Below are 17,576 nucleotides of genomic sequence, written 5' to 3'. Positions count from 1 at the left end.
ACACATTGATTGCTCTAAACATTGACCATACGTGGCATGCTCGTATGGTCAATGTTTAGAGGTATCAAAACTGATTGGTGGCTGTTCAATTTTTAGGCATAATCTTGTGTGTTCAAGCATTGGGAGTATAATTGTAAGTTCTCATGGCAAAGCAATTCGTCAGCTTCCTGAGCCCTGTTGACTCCTAGTCCTAATAGTCAACATGGTCTACAGCAGGGGTTCTCAATCATGTTCGTTCCGGGGAAGCCTGCTAAGCTCCATGAAGCGCCAAGGAACCCCCCCCCCCCCTAAGTACCGAATTAAAAAGTACTAATTAAACTAATGTCAAATTATTCAGGTATGAAAAAAACAATAAAGGAATGCTTACTACGTCAACACGCTTTTATTTACTGAATGCATCAGCAAAGCTTGTTATATTTTTGCACAAAAGCAGTGAGGAAGCTGAAATTCTTGTCATCTGATGACAGATTAGAGCTAGCAGCGGCGAAAGCCTCGCAAGATCCTTCGCAGCGGGGCCACGGCGCGTGTCTTCATCTGCAGACACGCATTTGACTACCGCGCGCACATCCAGTTATATTTTTGAGCTGGTCGCCAACAAATCGTCCGTCCATCGATGTAGCTGGTGCTCTTAATCTTTGACATTTTTGCACTAAGTCATAGCGCAACTGCTGCTTGCCGCAACCACTGCTGACGAAACCGTGGCCGTTATCGACGCGATCATGGACGGCAACCTTGCGGTTCAGAAGGCAGGCAGCCGACGCATGCACGAAGTCAAACGAAACTACGATTTGCTGCAACAAGTGAGGACGAATCCGTAGTCGCTATCGACGAGATTATGGATGGCGACCCACGCAGTTGTGAAAGCCCGCAGCCGCCGCGCACCGAGTCAAAATGAAACTACTGTTTGCCGCAACCGCTCCGGACGAAACTGTGGTGGCTATCGACGCGTTCACAGATGGCGAGTACGCACTTATGGAAGCAGGCGGCTAGCCGCCAACGCGGTGTTACGCGCGGGTGTGTCGGATATGGTGGGGATGCCAACGGCCCTCTGCCTCAACACACCGAACCCCGCGTTGGCGCATGCCTGCGCAGCAACCGCGGTCCGGTACAAGCTCGAGGAAACAATAGACGACAACCACGTGTACACTCGAAAGCATTTATTACGACTGCAACTAACACTTCGAGCAGGCCTACTAGCTATATAGTTGCCATCGCTGAGGGTTCCCTCGAAGAGAATAATACACTAGGTAAGAAGGGCTTTCGACTTACCAACTGGGGAATACGGGTGGGGCGCGGCGTTTTTGCCGCGCAAGAACGCGGTTTGACTAACCACGTGCGGGAATACGGGAGCGGCGGCGGAGACTTCCGCCATCGCCGCTTGCTGGGGACCAAAGACACCTGGCGATATCAGCGGGATCTCACGTGACCCCCCGGTGGCGCTGATAGCGCTTGCGATTCCCGCGCGCCGCCCGCGGAAGAAAGTTTCCCTCTCCCAACTCTCCCTGTCACGCATGCGCTTGACGCGAGTTCGCTGCCCGTGCGGCGGTTATGGGACCCGAGGATTCCACAGGGTATAAACGCAACAATAAGGGCTTTGAGGGCACAAATAAACACAAAGCATTCCGGCGTTGCTGTCAGTCACGTATCACGTACGATTGCCGCAGAGGACCATGGCGATGTGGACTGCGCTGCTTCGTTTTTGGACGCTAGCGCCGTTTTTGCTCTTTCGCGGCGTGCAATTGTGGTGCTCCGTGCATTAATTTTTTTTATTCCTTCGACGTATACATCAGTGCGCACGCTATCGGCACCTACCCTATCTACAAACGGGAGGAATGCGCATGTTGTAAGTTACGGCCTTCAAGATGCAAGTGCGAAAGCTTAGTTGTGCTGCCCGTTTTCGGAGGTTGGGTGCTACAAGCTGCTTGCGGATTTATTGCACAGTTCACGCACTGCTGTTACGCGCTGTGACATGCTTTTTGACACTCAGGCATGGGTAATGGAAGTTCAGTCGATCGAGCACAGCTCTTGTTTGCCGTTTTAGCACTTGGCGAGCACGGGACCGCGGAAAATTTATCAGTGGCTCGTGGAACCCCGAGCAAGGGCCTGCGGAATCCACTTTGAGAACCCATGGTATACAGGAATAAGCTGAAAATCATGCACGCAGGCTTTCATCTGATGGTGCTTTGTAAGAAATTGTGCTGTGGTCTGCAGCTGACAGCTATGTGCAAGTTTGCAAGTGTACCTAGAATTCTGGCAGACTGGAAAAACCTAGCGTGTTTCCACGAGCTCCGGACTGAATTTGTGAACTGCCATATAGTTGAACTCCCCAGCAGAATTAGACGCAGAGGCAGTACTTGCCCACATGACCATTGCAGTAGTTTTGTGTTTGAGTGTCCCTCTCGACTGCAGGAGGATGTGGATTGAAAATATATGGTCGATGGTTTACCATCGTTATCCAATAGACGTAGGGTCCCCCAACTTGGCATTCTTCTTTTCTGTAGGGTTTTAATGGTCCTGGGAAAGAAGCCTGCGCCATGCAAGTCTGGTTGAACCCTCTGGGCACAACAAAACCCTGTCAAAGTGGGGTCTGGGCCACTCTATGGCAGTAATTTTTCATGTGGCATCCCAAAGCACCTATTAAGCAATATTCACATGGGGAAGCCCTTGATGCGGAGGCGAACGTGACGTCATGAGCCATCATGCTGCTTTGTGCTGTTCTCTCACCCGCGCGTACTGTGCGGGGATTGAGGGATGTCATTATTGGCAGACGGTTATGGTGGCGTATGCTCTCAACACCGAGTGTACACGTAGGCATGGGTATGCTGCGGTGAGTAGAATGAAAAAAGGGGTTGCTGCTTGCAGAGTGTCGATGTGTTAGGTGTTCGTACCATTGGAAAACAATCGCTGCGAGGGGGAGAAGACCGCCAGGCACCCGCAAAGGCAGTAGTGATTTCGGTGTCCCCTCTACACTGCCGTTGAGCATGGCAAGATAAGTTGCTAGACTAGTCAGGAAGATCTCCGCTGTGTTCCCCTGCCAAAGGGGAGATTTTGCACCCTTAGCAAAATGTCTTCATTTTCCTGGCGATGTGTAAGTCAGCTCTTTGGCCCTGAAAAGGCGTGACGTCATGTGATGTGCACTCCCTGCTATGAAGCGAGGTATTTCTCCCCCATGTGATACTGCTTCAGGTGGGGATGTCATCGGGTTGTGAGAAACACCCTTTTCCAAGTGTTGAGGTCCGTAATGGCTGAACACATTTTACTGGTAGGTAACAGGCGGCAGCTCTAGTCTACCTCCCACATCTACGTATAATTCGTATAGTTGAGATTCTACTGTACCTCCTGCATCCGAGGGGATGCCCCTACCACAGAACTGGAAATACAAGATTCATTGCCTATTAGTTAAGCGAAGAAAAAATTTCTTTGCCGCCAACAAAATCCTCAGTGAGAGCAACTAGCAATAGCAGTCATTGACTTTGGGTGCCAATATGTGGCATTATGCTTGCACTTCTTTTTGCTGATAATAATGCACACTATTATAATGGATATTATTAGATATAAGGAAGTTTTTAGCGTTGGATGCGACTTAGTTATGAGATTGGACAGTGTAGGTGTTGGCTGTTGACCTTAATATATACAAGATTGTTGCTGTATAGACAATCGGCCGTTGACCTTAATACAAAATGTTAACTGCTAGCATCAGAACAACTCGCATCAAAGCTATGATGCAATGCTGCTTATTTGGGGCTCTCCTGAGGTTGCCAAGCGTCATTGGGATCCGAATCCATCAGAATCCGTAATTCATGCGAGTATTTACCTGGCTGGTGCTTGTTTTTTTTATTGGAGCTTCGCTTCGAGGAGTATACTTCCTGGTTTCTTGCGAGCGAAACACCTTGAAATGACCTGCTTGGTAATCGCTTGCGTGGGACTAGGCCTGGCTTGGTATAGATTTAAAGATGTCTTGTTTGTGATGTGAATCTCGGTCGTGGAATTACCTGCTTCCTTAACTGTAGCATCTCTAGACAAGACCTCATTTTCATGTTTTGTCATCTCTCGTCACATTTCAGAAAGACGCGACGAAGCCTCGGGCATCCAAAAGCTTCCAAGCAAGCAAGAAGTTACTGTGAGTCCTGTAGAGATCTATTACTTAAACTCTGGAATGTTGTGCACATTTGCAATCAAAGCCAAAAGCTAGCTTTCTCTAGTCACCTGCAAATTTTTTTTTCAGACGAATAGGAAGGAGTTGCACCATAGTGCCTTTGTGCTATGGAGAGAGAGAGAAAACTTTTATTTAGGTAGCCGGCAGATTGGAAGGGGGGGGGGGAGGGCCAACTCCGCCTAGATGGTGGCCAGAAGCCCTTGGCTCTAGTGGCATCGTCGGCCTGCTGGACGGCCAAGAGTTATATTTTTAATTTATGTTAAGACTGGTTGCAGCATTCTGCCATAGTATTACAAGCATTTTATTGTGGAAAATGACATGTCTTAAGTGGCCTCTTGCCCCATTTCTTAATATCTGTGGCAGTGCATCGGCTGTTGTAATGTGCTGTCCATAGTTAGAGGGCTCTTCCGCAAGAAGTATTTTAACTATTTGAGGGTCATCCATTCTATTTAGGGTGTGCAGTGGTGGAAAATGAATACGAGATACATGTGTGTATGTAGACATGCATGTATATGTAGACATGGATGTATGGTGGCAACTACATGCTTGAAAGAGTGTGCCTTATTAAAGCAAAGTACTGCTTAGTGTCATGTCAGAGGTGCTGCTACTGTCCGAAAGTTAAGAAAAAACAAAGTTATTGTGCTTTCACCTGTTAGATCCCGAAAAAACTGATTTCTTTCGCTTTGCAGTGGCTACAACTGTGGTGGCCTTGGAGTACAGTTGAATCCCGGAATAATGAAATTAGTGGGGGCAGCGAAAAATTCAGCTATCACAAGAATTTCGTTGTTGCGATAAGAGACAGCACAGATAGGGATGCTTAACAAAGCGAAACATTACTGCCAAAATTTTGTTAGCCTACCTGGCAATTAAGCCTTGCTCAAGGTTATGTATAAATGCATTGCAGACAGCAATAAGTGTGTCTATACGTCGGTCAGCAATGGCGGCAGTGCTATGAAGTACTATTCTCGGTCGATTGCTTTCTGATACAGTCACAGTGATTCCACTCCTGCGCCAACTGCGCCAAAGTGCGCCAAATGGGATTTACTGCGCCATTCTGATACAATTGACGAAAATCGTGCCTAACTGCGCCAAACAGTCTCTGATTGATGGCGTCTGTCGCCAATCGCACCACCGGGGAATTCAAACGTTCAATGTAGCGATAGGGCGAGCCTTAGTTGCAACCTTAGTTGCAAACAGGAGACAAAAAAGCACTAGCGCGTGTGTCCCAATTAAAGTCACTGGAACCTGGAAAGTACCGCAGCCCTTTCCTCTTCGCCGCCGCGTCACCAATTCGTCAGTTGCCGTCAGGTGATCACTTTCCGCCATAGATGGTGGATCCACGCCGCGCCGGAGCAGATAAGCAGACAGACATCGCTCGCATACGCCGCGCGTACGAGTCATCGACGAGGTCGGACTTTGTGTAATTTATGGTATGCAGTAGCCGACCGATTTTCCGGACTTCGTGGGAACTGAAAAATGGTTGAAAAAATCAAGCAGTCCGAAAAAACCGAACAGTCCGAAAAACTCGCCCTCCTCCCCCCCCCCCCCCCCCCAAGAGAAAAAAAATTATGAGGCTTAGAGCGGCTTAAGAAAAATGTCGCAGTTTCGCCCTAAGGCGGAGCATCGATTGCGATAGCAAATGAATAGGCAGCGATACCAAGTAAGGATGTTAGTTTTATCGGCCGTATAAAGTTGTAAATATGCGCTTACTAACTAAATAAGCACGGTGTCATGCGCGCACAGGTTACATGAACACCTCTCGCTCGATGACTGCGGGCAAATTGACCTTCGCGCTGTCTATTCTCTCGTGTCAACGCGAACGTCGAAAAAAAAGGGAAAAAAACTGCGCATACGAAGCTACTGGCACTCGGCGCACGCCCTTTGTACCCATCGCAGATCGCGGGCGCACACTTCGGCCACATAGCAGATCGCTTTCAAGATACGGTGCCTGCGCAGCCAGCTCTTGCGGCAGCAGCCGCAAGAGCTGAATGCAACTCCCACCGTCTCCGGCGCCTTCTCCCCGTGCCCCGCGAGCGAACTAAAGTCACTATATAAGAAAAGTACCGCCATCCTTTGATAAACGCCGCTTCTCTCCCTCCTGTATCTCCGATTGGACGATGATAGCGCGCGCTTTTAACTTCTTTATATTTTCTTTTTTTCCGCCTCAGAGCCATGTTGAAAGTCCTCTGCGCAGCCGCAGTCGCCGGCGGCGGCGCGCGCCCGGCCTGAAAGCTTCAACGTGGACTTCTAGGTGCGCCACCGTCGACTTGGCTTTCGCAAGCAAAAAGTAAAGAAAAAAGCAAGCGTTTTAGGAGAGGAGGCAGCGGAGGAAAGAGTAGATGGCGGTACTTTCTTATATAGGGACTTTAGAGCGAACGAAGTCCGTGCGCGCCTCCGCCCGCCTTCCTCTCTCGCGTGCGCAAGATTAAATTGCGGTTGCCGGCTGACCCTCGCAAGCTTTCACCCGCACACAGCGTACGGCGCAACCGAAACTTAAAAAAAAAACGGATTCTGCTTAAGTGATATGACGATAGTGCTGAGCTGACCGAAAAAAAAAAAACGCAAGTGCCGCGTTTTGGAACGTTTTGTCGGTTAAGGAAGAGCGGGGCATGGCCTCGGAGACGAGAGGATAGCGTCTACTAATCTTGAAGGCTATACAGGGGGCACTGGAAGCCCGGCCAAGCCAGCGGAAATCCAACATGGCGGCCTTCAACATCAGGTAGCATGGCTTGGAGCGAGTGATTTAGTCCGGAAAATCGAACATTGGCACCTAGATTCGTCCGAAAAATCGGTCGCGATAATGCATTAGCTCTATGGGAATCCTGCCGGTACATCTATGAAGCCCGGAATATCCAACAAGTCCGAATTTTTAGAGTCCGAAAAATCCGTCGGCTACTGTATGTAACTTTTGTAGAGTTAATACAAAACGAAAGGAAATGCCCGGGCGCTGTACTTTCGGGTGCAGCAACCGCCGGGAGCCCGGGAAAGCGCTTTTTGCGATACCAATTAAGCGGAGAGAGCGACAGCAAGCGCTGTGCTATCTGGCTGCACCGGATGAAGAGCGACAAGTTCATTGCCACTTGGTGAAAATTGTTGATATCGCAAATCTGCGAAGCTCTTTGCAGTATATTATCAATCTGCTGAAATGCCGTAGTGTGATGGAAAAGCTTCTTCACATGTTTGCTTTGAAGACTGCGGTTAGCCTTGAGTAAACAAAGCGTGGAGATGCTCAGAAATATGCAGAACCGAGCAAAATGTGGATCTACGAGCGACGGAATATGGGCAGCTGTGTCAAAAATAACAAAATGTAGTGAGAAAACCACTGCAATAAAGATCTATCAACCTGTCAATGTTGAAAATTAAAATATAGATTTTCTCGTGTGTTCTTTATTACTGCTTAAAACAACACGAACGTGACCTGAATAATTCTATTTTAGCATCCCTTTTCTTGTAGTGCAGTCAGGGACCATTTATTTTCGTAGAATTTGATCTGTATGAAACATTTAGTGTGCGATTAAATCAGTAGCCACGTTAGAAAGCGATAATATCCACGCTTATAAACGATTCGTGGCAGAGCCTGATACCTAGCCATCCTAAAAAAGTTGTCGCAGTTTCACCTGAAAGGCGAAGCATCAATTGCGATAGCAAATTTGTAGAGAGCTAAACGGAGTAATGATAGTAGCTTTATCAGCTGTATAAACTTGGACATGCAGCAGCACCGGCAACACGCAGAACTGTTGTCGACGCCGTCGGCGTTTTGCCCACGTTCGCACAAAATGCGTGCGGCGTTGGTGACTGTTGCCGGAGCCTCTGATATAAATAGGTACTTGGTGCTGCAGCTAAACGTCCCCTCCCTTCCCCCCCCCTCCCCCCCCCCCCCCACGGCCTTTCGTGCGTCAGAAGAAGGCGCGTTTGCTCTACATATATGGTGATTGTAAAGGAGGAAAGAGACGCCTACTTCTGCAGCCCTTAAGGGAGCACGGCACAGAACGCGCGTTTGTTCTCCGCCGTGCGTTCACTCCCTGTGAAAGCGTGCGTCCCTCGCGCCCTTTCACTCGCACATACAGCGTTCGGCGGCGCGCGGCGACGATTTCATCTCTATTGACGTCATACGGAACCTCACGGCGACGGCAACGGCGACGCTAACGGCAGAAATCTTCTTTGGAGTGTCCATATAATTGCTATCGCAATAAAAATCCTGTGTGACACACGAGCATCAGGTTCGCTTTGCATTTAGAATGGGTGGCGCACAGTTGAATGCTTCACTTTCCGAGTACTTTTAATTTATATCGTATCTAGCTAAGCGAAATACGGTTGTTTGTGGATTTGACAGGGCCCACTGCTGCAACCATCGTGCCATTATTCACTGTGGCAAGCCTGGAAAACCCGAGGAAGAGTGGCTCGATCGCGTTTTCTGCAACGCGTCGAATAGCCACGAGTTAGCTGCGAGGGTAAAACAGTGAATGGAAACAAGCCCGAGGTTCACATAGGTCTGCGACGCATAAAATGTTAAAACACGAGCAATGTTGCTTAAGGGGAGAGGCGGGTAAAAAAAAATGGCGATTTTCATTAAAGAAATAGGTTTTGTGTTTTTAGTTGTTTCAGCAACATTGATCTCTCCTCTTTCACATATGAAGAAATCGGAGCCAGAAATGATCGGGAAAAGTATAATAAACTCGGTTAAAGCACTCGAGGTGGCAAGAAAAGGCACAGATGTGACGCATTTTCAAGCGCGCGATGCGTCAAACCGCGGTGTCGCACGCCATTGGGCTCGTGCAAGGTGGTAGGCCTAAGCTTTTTCTCTCCAAGGTTAGCTTTGCCGCATCACAATGTCCCCGGGAAGTAATAACAATAAATAAAAAACACCATTTATCCGCCAATGAAATGAAATATCCAAGTGCTTTCAGTGAATCTTTAAATCACGTGGTGCGATTCCGGCCATTCCATTGGCTGCCAGTGCGCAACACGACTACAGGTCGTCTGCAACTCGTCTGCTCTTCTTGCGACGCACAGCTGTCTCAACGTGTTCCCAGGCTTTCACGCATTTTTCTGCTCCTCATTTTGATGGATGCTGAGAAGAAACGCGATTTTTGATCTCGAAAGTATCGGACAAAGCACAAGTTCAAAGGAACCCGCCGCAAGGTCAAGCGGCTTGCAACGGAGACGTCCGCGGTAGCGAAGCCTAACCTCGGTGACGACGACGCTTTCGACGGTTCGGAGCCGGCCCGGCGATCAAGATTCATCGATAGCGTAGACGAATTCGTTAGCACATCGGAGAAAAAGCTAAAGATCTTCGAGAATGAAGATAGGAGCAGCGAGGAGATGGCGAGCACCTTTATCTGCGAGATCGGCATCGTCAACTTACTGGTGAGTGCCGCGGCATGTCCGGCATGCGGACGGTGCGAACTCTCCATCCACGAGTTACTCGAAAAGCGGAAAGGACTCGCGTCATTTTTGGAGTTGCGTTGCAACAATGCTGCGTGTTTCGCGTCCATTGTCTCGTCGACGTATTCGTCGCGACGTGCAGCTCCGGCAGACGACGCTAACGGCGGAGCGCACCCTTCAGTCAGGCCAAGAGAGAGTTTTGCCGTGAACATCAAGGCAGTGGTTGCGGCGCGTGCAATCGGAGCTGGACACAATCAACTTGTCAGATTTTGTGCAGTTCTTGGTTTGCCAAAACCGATCCACCATAAGTCGTTCACCGCCATAACAAAAAAAGTACACCTCGCTGCTACGAAAGCAGTGGCTGAAAACCTGAAGTTGGCTCGGAAAGTAACAGCACAGGAAGCGGGATCTGCCAATGTAGCTGTTATGTTTGATGTCACTTGGCAGAAACGAGGCCACAAGAGCCATAATGGCATAGGCACAGCCATTTCTGTGGAAACGGGGCTTTGCCTAGACTTTGAAGTTTTGTCCAACTACTGCCAGAGTTGCAGTACACGCAAGCCATTTGAAAGCGAAGAGGAGGAAGAAATATGGCAAGCTTTTCATATGCCAGTGTGCGAAAAAAATGTAGATTGCTCAGCACACACCATGGAGACTAATGCTGCTGAGAGAATATGGAAGAGGACCGAGTCCTACAGTACTCCGCTGAGGTTTACAACCTTTCTCAGCGATGGCGACAGCAAGGCTTATACAGCTGTGTCAGCGGCAAACGTGTATGGAAGTGTGCCCATCACAAAAGAAGACTGCACCAACCACGTAGCCAAGCGGCTTGGGACTGCCCTGCGGAAACTCAAAATGCCGCGAGGGGAGAAGCTTACAGATGCAGTAATTCTGAAGCTGCGGAGCTACTTTCAAGTAGCCATCACTGCCAACAGAGGAAGTGTACATGGAATGTATTGTGCAATCTGGGCATCATTTTTCCATTCATGCTCAACAGATACAGCGCAGAACCATAAGTTTTGTCCGGATGGAAAGGACTCCTGGTGCAAGTTCAAGCGGGCAGAAGCGTTGGGTCAGGCAGCCCCAGCACACACCCCTATTCTCAGAAGCAGCCAGGCCAAGACAATGCTGCCCACATACAAAAGGCTGATGGAGAAACAGCTACTCACTCGCTGTGCCAAGGGGAAAACTCAAAATGGAGCCGAATCATTGAACAGTAAGATTTGGCTGTTGTGCCCCAAGACGAGGTTTGCCTCGCGCACAGTCGTGGAGATGGCAACAGCACTCGCTGTCCTGTGGTTTAACCAAGGTCACAAATGCTACGAACAAGTTCTGCAGGAACTAGGAGTGCTTCCCTCAAAGGAACTCGTTGCGCTGAGCAAAGACTGTGACAAGAGAAGGATTTCGAGCATGTCGACGAAGCAGACAGCAGAGGCAAGGTTTCGCCGTCACCGTCTAGCCAAGGAGGCTCGTCTGGAGCACGCTGCTCACAAAGACTCTGAGCGAACAACATACGGTGCGGGTGAATTCTAATGTTTTGGATTGAATCTGGATACCCTGGCCTACATTGTGTGCAATGTTCATATAGGTACCACTTCTACAACAGAAGTAAACAACTTTTATAACTTTCAATCGCATTTTTCTCAACTTCATATTTTGGGCCAAACAAGGCTTTTGTGCACAATATTTTATGTACTTATTGTGGTCCAATCAAGACCACATTTGATGGGCGTAATTTTTAGGATATGTAGAATGCACTTATCTAGGATTTAATGCAATCAATTTATTTTTTTAAGGATGAAAATTTTTGATGTACTCGGGCTCCAGTCACTGAATATGAAGCACCAGATACGAAATTCTCTTAAAATGTTGCCTGTAAAGGGAATCACATTATCTTGCTTATTAGCACTCAGTGGAGTGTTAGGGACAAGAAAAATAATTTTGCACTGCTCTATCATGCTAACAGCTAAGTCCAGCAGCTGCACAAACATGCACTGCTTCTCACATATGCACGGCACTTAGGACATGAAAGCATCGAGATATCCTAAAACTAAAAGTAGATTTCGAATGAAGAGATCAAGCTCTATAAGTGGTAGAATTTTCATTCGCCCAGCATCATTACTTAAAAAGAAATGTTTCTGAGGAGCATCTCCCCTTAATTATGCGCGTTGTTAGGCATTTCAGTGTACTCCTTGGATAGCTTTCCAACGAGCACAAAACTTATTGGGAAGGAGAACAAACGAAAGAATCCCCTCTCGAGTGCCCGTCCTGTCGCTGGTCTTGGTTCATCCAATTTGGCGCCTGTAAAAACATTACGATCGTACTTCCCTGTACTGCTTCGCATGCACAGTAGATGCACAATCTCATCTTCTATGTAAAGGACGATGAAATGTGTCGATTTGCGATAATATAAACAGCCGAGAGCGAAGCTACATAGCTAAGCTGCTGCCGCCCGAAGATGTGTTGGACCAAATCTGGCAACAACAGCGCAGTGTTGCCTGCGCTCACTCCGGTGGTTGCGGTACTTTCCAGGTTACAGTGACTTTAGTCCCGATTAAGCTACAGCGGCACGCACGGCGCCGACGCGGCGTCTGCCTTGCAAGGCGGCTCAATGGCCAAGTGTGGTTTCTGCCGAGGCTCGCTGCTTCAAGGTCAATTGGCGATTCATCGGCAGACGTTATCTACTCCGAAAACGCAGCTAGTAGCTTGTTTGAAGTGCAGCATGACATGTGATTATAATAACTGCATGCCGCCAATGTGTCCATCATTTCTGTTTTTGGATATTACTGATGACGTCTGGGAAAACTAGCAATATATGAAACGATATCAATTTGTGTATGTGTGTGTGTGTGTGTCGCATGCACACAAGAGCATTTTTTCCTCCACGAGATCTGGAATAGATGGAAATGTTTACGCAGCTTCTCGTGAGAACATACGAATTATTCAGGTCATTGAATGTAAATTGCAACTCGCGTTTTCAAAATACTTTGTAATGTGAAAAATCAGCTGCTCCAAGCTGCTCCAAAATGCCAAATTGCCTGCTCCAAAGTGCTCCAAAGTGAAATTTCTTATGCTCCAAAAATTGCTCCAAATTAGAAGTCCGCAGTAGCATCACTGCAGTCACTTTCACTAGATTTTGCGCAACTCTGCACCGGACGTGGAGCAACAATATTGCTCGCATGCAACAGCGCATTCTGAAATAACATTTGTGTTTATCGAAGCCGTGAAGTTTTCAGTTTTCAATTTCTCACAACACAGACAAGATGCATGGCGAAAATAAATTTTTATTGCGTACGGAAACACCGAATGACGCATAAAGCTAAAAGCAGCGCATGTCATATTGCCGTTGCGGAACAATTCAATACTGAGCATAGACAAACAATACAACAAATAAAAAAAAGCGATAAAGGTGCAAAGCAGGGGTGTGCCACTTCGCACATGATATAAAATCCTCTTAGTATCAATAAGAAGTGACCCCTGACTGTTAAAAAACACAGGCTCATATGCTCGGATGGTCGCTCAATCCTACGCAATCCTAGGGAAGTTTCCAGGCCTGCGCGTCACGTGAGGTATAGCAAACAAGTACATGAGCAGTAACCACATGCGTAAAGAACTTCTGGGCAAGTATTCAGGCCCTTCGCTTCTTGGCATTCTCTTCCTTTTAAGTGCGATAGCCATCGTTCTGTTTGCACAATTTGTTCAATAGAATAGAATATTTGTAGTGCAGTTCGTAATCAAATGTATAAGTCGCGCGTGTGGCCATTTACATACGTCGTCACCTTGTCAAACTTTCACATCTGCAGAATGCTTGAATCTTTAGGTGTCTGACGATTTGCCTCTGTTTGCACTCCTGAAAGAACTTAATGCAACGCTTCTCCACTACAAGCTTGTTCACTACAACTTGCGCATACGTGACAGTACTTGTCACGAAAGCAGTAGATAACTTTAAGCCACCGCTGTCTAATTGAGACTAGTGAATGCATGTCTGTCTCCATCTCAGCATCGCCTCTTGGCACAGTTAATCTGTCTTTGCAAGCGTCACACTTTAGGACTTTAAGTGCTGCGTGCGCACAGTAACCGTCAATATATTATTACGATACCATTTAGAGATGCTAAAGAGACGAGCCACCGCGAGAAAGACGATGAAGTGTGTCTGGGCTTTTGGCGCGAGCAAGGTGTCGGCCTGGCGGTTTTGGTTCCAGTGTAAATATATTGTAAATAGCTTCTTTTGTGTGTGTCTTTCCACACGTAACAATATGCAATGACAGGCACCTGCACAGTTAATCCATCAATATCTGTGTTTGTCACAGTTATAGTAATGACGAGAAGTTCAGGCATGAAAAAACATGGTTTGAGGCGCCTATAATAGGCCCTGAAAATTGTCATTTATGCATATACAGTGCAGTCCACATCTAACGATACCACATATAACGATATATCGGTTATAACGATGAATCGAGCTAAGAGTATCAACTTACGCACTAGGGCTATGAGAAAAAAAAACATATAACGATATGTTATTCACCGCATATCGGATATAACGATTGTAATTTTGCTTCTGGGCGGCGTTTTTCATGCAGAATAATCGTGAAAATTGCGTTTCTACGTTGCACTTCACCGAGACGGGGCAAAAAGTTTGCCTACGCGAGTTCGTATCTGCCGCCATTACCGCGCATCGCATCCCGCCCGCGCGCCGATTATGAAAGCCACGGAGAGCATCGCAAGTTGGTGCAGTGTGTACAAGATGGCGCCAGTTGCTTTGCTCCGCTTCACCGACGGTCGCGCAAGGAGAGGGTGGAAGAAAGGCGATAAGCGAAGGCCCTCCTGTGGCGAGGGGCGCCTGTGCTCCCTGCCGCGCTCTCTCTCAACGGAAGCAGCGGCAGGTGCGCTGATTTTGCAAGATCGGGGAGAAAGCGATAAGCAAGCGGCGCCTGCGCGGCCTACACTCCCTTTACAATCTCCCTCTCTGAGCGAGCGTGGAAATGCACCGCAGAAGCAGCGGGAAGTGCGCCGACAAAGCGCAAAGCTGCGTCTCTCGAGACGAAGCTGCAAATTTTGCAAGACTCGAAGTATGAGCTCGCGCAGTGGATGATATTGGCGATTATGAAAACCGGGAGCGCCACGATCATGAAGGCTAGAAGCAGTGTCCATGTCGATCAACGGAAAAGGCGAGATTCGTGCGTCGCTATGAAACCCCCGTGGGCGAAACCAACACGGTGGTGTCCTAACTCTGGGAGCACGTCGCTACTGATGATGAAATAGGTGGTGATTCGATGGAGGACCTGCTGCTGCCTTGTTCTGCGAAGAGAACGCCGACGGGGCGATCGTTGTCACGACAGACCGCAACGTTGTGCGACGGAGGCGACGACAGTAGCAGCAGTGACGACGAGATTGACAATGGCCCGTCTTTGACACCGACCCCAAGGTTCAACCAAAGTGCAACGTCGTCGATCGAGTCGCTCATTGAATTCATGCACGCTAAATTATAGCCGCCAGTGTTCGCGCAGCAGATGGGCACGATGCACACGGCGGTTGTGAATCCAAAACTTCTGCGAAAGCAAGTGCATATTTCTATTTCAGCGTGCCTAACGATTGAGACACTATTTAGAGGAATAAATAAAAGTTTTATTTTTCACAGCCTACTTTCTACAATGTCGATTTTTTTATCACAAGTGGCAGTTTCGGTTTCGGGACTGCAAAGGTATATTCGGCATTTTTTTTTCGGCAGTCCAGATATAGCGATGATCGGTTATAACGATCGAATTTCTCGTTTTTCTCGATATCGTTATAAGTGGACTGCACTGTATAGGCGTTAAATACTATCGTTTGGGCATACATAGGCTCAATTCATAATTACTTCAGCAGCATATTTCGGGACAAATTTTCGACTTCTAATGAACAATGCAGACAAATCCTGTGCTTTGGGAAAGTTAGGGCCGCAATAACATGATGGAATTTGGTTTCTTGGGACACGATTCGCCTGGTTGAAAATTGTTCCTCCACTTGCGTGACCAAAAGAGCAGGGTCTGCAACCCAAAAACACAGGAGCTTCAGAGCGACGGCTGAGGTGGCAGGATATAGTGGGGTCTCTCCGCTGGGGTAGCGTAGGCGGTCGCCGTTCCGCTTACCGTTGCTGTTTATGCGATGAGATGGCTAGCAGTCCACAATTTTTTAAGGCTGTAGTGCTTGCTTTCTAAATCCAGGTCGCTAATTATGTGGAGGATAATTATATGGGCCGGTACAACGTAAAACTATTCCAATCTGTTTTTATTCCAAATAGGTCAAAATGGTTTGGCTCTACCCATTTGGGCGTGGCGCCCGCCCATATGGGGTGTACTAAAACAATTCTGGCCTATCACGTAGGGCTAATGGCAGATTTGGAAGAAAAACAGATTGGAATAGTTTTACATTGTACCGACCATGGTCACATTCAACTATTTATTGTAATAGGTATACATGACTGCGTGGCAGAAGCCTATGAGTGCATTTGTTCCCCTCAGAAGCGTCTGGTCTGCTCTTTGCGTCCACATCTAACATAATCTAATGTTTATTTTATCCACGCCCCCTGGCAGCATACCGGGGCCGCTTGTGGTTGCCAGATGCCGGGGGTGAAACCGAAACTCGGTGACCTTTGTGCTCCCACATGGCGCATGGCGGGCACTGTTTATGGTAGCTGGTATATTTTTGTCATCTGGTAAATGGCCACAGGCTTCAAAGCTTTGCACTTTAAGAGCTCCAAATGGCCTAAATTATTCTAGAGTTTTCCACTAGGGCAGCCCTCAAAGCCCACTGTGCTGCTTTGCGGCACCAATCCCAATCAACCAACCAATAGCATTGAGGAACACATGCAATTTCTGAACTGCTAAATACATGTGATCCCTTGGGCTGTGGTTTGGTGAGCATAAGAATGTTTTGCAAATAGCGCAGAATATAGTTATGCATTAAGTTTGACAGGTTTTGCTACTTCAGACAGAAACATTGCAGTGAAGAACAGTAAGGACGAGAACATGCTGAACGGACAGCATACGTAACACAACGTACGTCACATTGGTAAAGTGCCCCTTCTCTTAAAAAAATGCACTTTTGCTTCCTACTCACATGTCCTGAAATGTTAACAGTAGGAATTTCTGCTTACATGAAAAATTTTAATGTTGCATCAATCTTCCCCCACGACGACTCTAACGTGTCTTTGTAGAAATTCAGACCATGCAAAGCACGGTCCCTAAACAGCTGAAATGCAAGGGTCACTCGCGTTTTTTCAAAGCCATTCAGCTGCAGGCGTACCAGTGTGAGACCGGGCATCACCTTCAAAGTGATGTTGCCGCTGTCAGTGTTGAACGCCTTCCTCAAAGGCTGGATGGAAACCTGTAATTATAGTCGTAAGAGTTTAATGTGTACTCACTGGTTCGGTGAAACTTAACAAATTTAATCTGCAGGTGATTATAAGCTATCGACATGACATTGAACAGACATTATCAGGGCAGTAGTTCGTAGCAAACCCAATTTAAGTGGTACTTCTTAGGAAGACAAAATACCATCCCATTCGGAGTGTTCAGCGGGTGGCTAAGCAACATATTCCCGACACACTTCATTAAGTGCGAAAAGTGTGACATAAAATGCAGGTGACGAGCAGGATCTACAGGGTGCTCAGACTTTCAGGTGACCTTTCCTGACTCCGCAATAATCCCCAAGGTCTTTCACATGCGACGGTTCCATGAGGCACCATCACATGTATTGAAATCGACAAAAAGTCCACTGGCTTCAGCAAGTACTGTTGCTTTTATTAATGTTTTAGCTAGGAGCTCCACTTTTGCATTTCGTCAAGTGGCAAAGCAACCTGTTATTTGAGTTCATTTCCCAGTGAAGGGTACAAACATCACCATCCTATGGCAGCAGGGAATGATCTCCTGTCTTGTGGTTTTAAAAGAGCCCACATCAACAAATCTGTCAATATGCCCTTGACAACTTCACATTCAGGTGCTCTGACAGTTTGAGTTCGACTATGAGCCCCTCTACACCTGTTAAAAGTGCTCAT

General features: G+C 47.5%; 1 protein-coding gene across 1 annotated transcript; it reads left to right on the top strand.

Moving 5' to 3' along the window:
* The first annotated feature begins 9,609 nt into the window (after window positions 1-9,609).
* LOC119434994 (uncharacterized) lies at window positions 9,610-11,694 on the top strand. Its single transcript, XM_037701981.2, has one exon. The coding sequence runs from the start codon at window positions 9,968-9,970 to the stop codon at window positions 11,072-11,074; it is 1,107 nt and encodes a 368-aa protein (XP_037557909.1). The 5' UTR covers window positions 9,610-9,967; the 3' UTR covers window positions 11,075-11,694.
* The last annotated feature ends 5,882 nt before the right edge of the window (window positions 11,695-17,576 follow it).

The sequence above is a fragment of the Dermacentor silvarum genome, unplaced genomic scaffold, assembly GCF_013339745.2.
Source record: "Dermacentor silvarum isolate Dsil-2018 unplaced genomic scaffold, BIME_Dsil_1.4 Seq3653, whole genome shotgun sequence".
In the NCBI taxonomy this organism is placed as follows: Eukaryota; Metazoa; Arthropoda; class Arachnida; order Ixodida; family Ixodidae; genus Dermacentor; species Dermacentor silvarum.
This window is presented reverse-complemented; position numbering and strand designations above follow the sequence as displayed.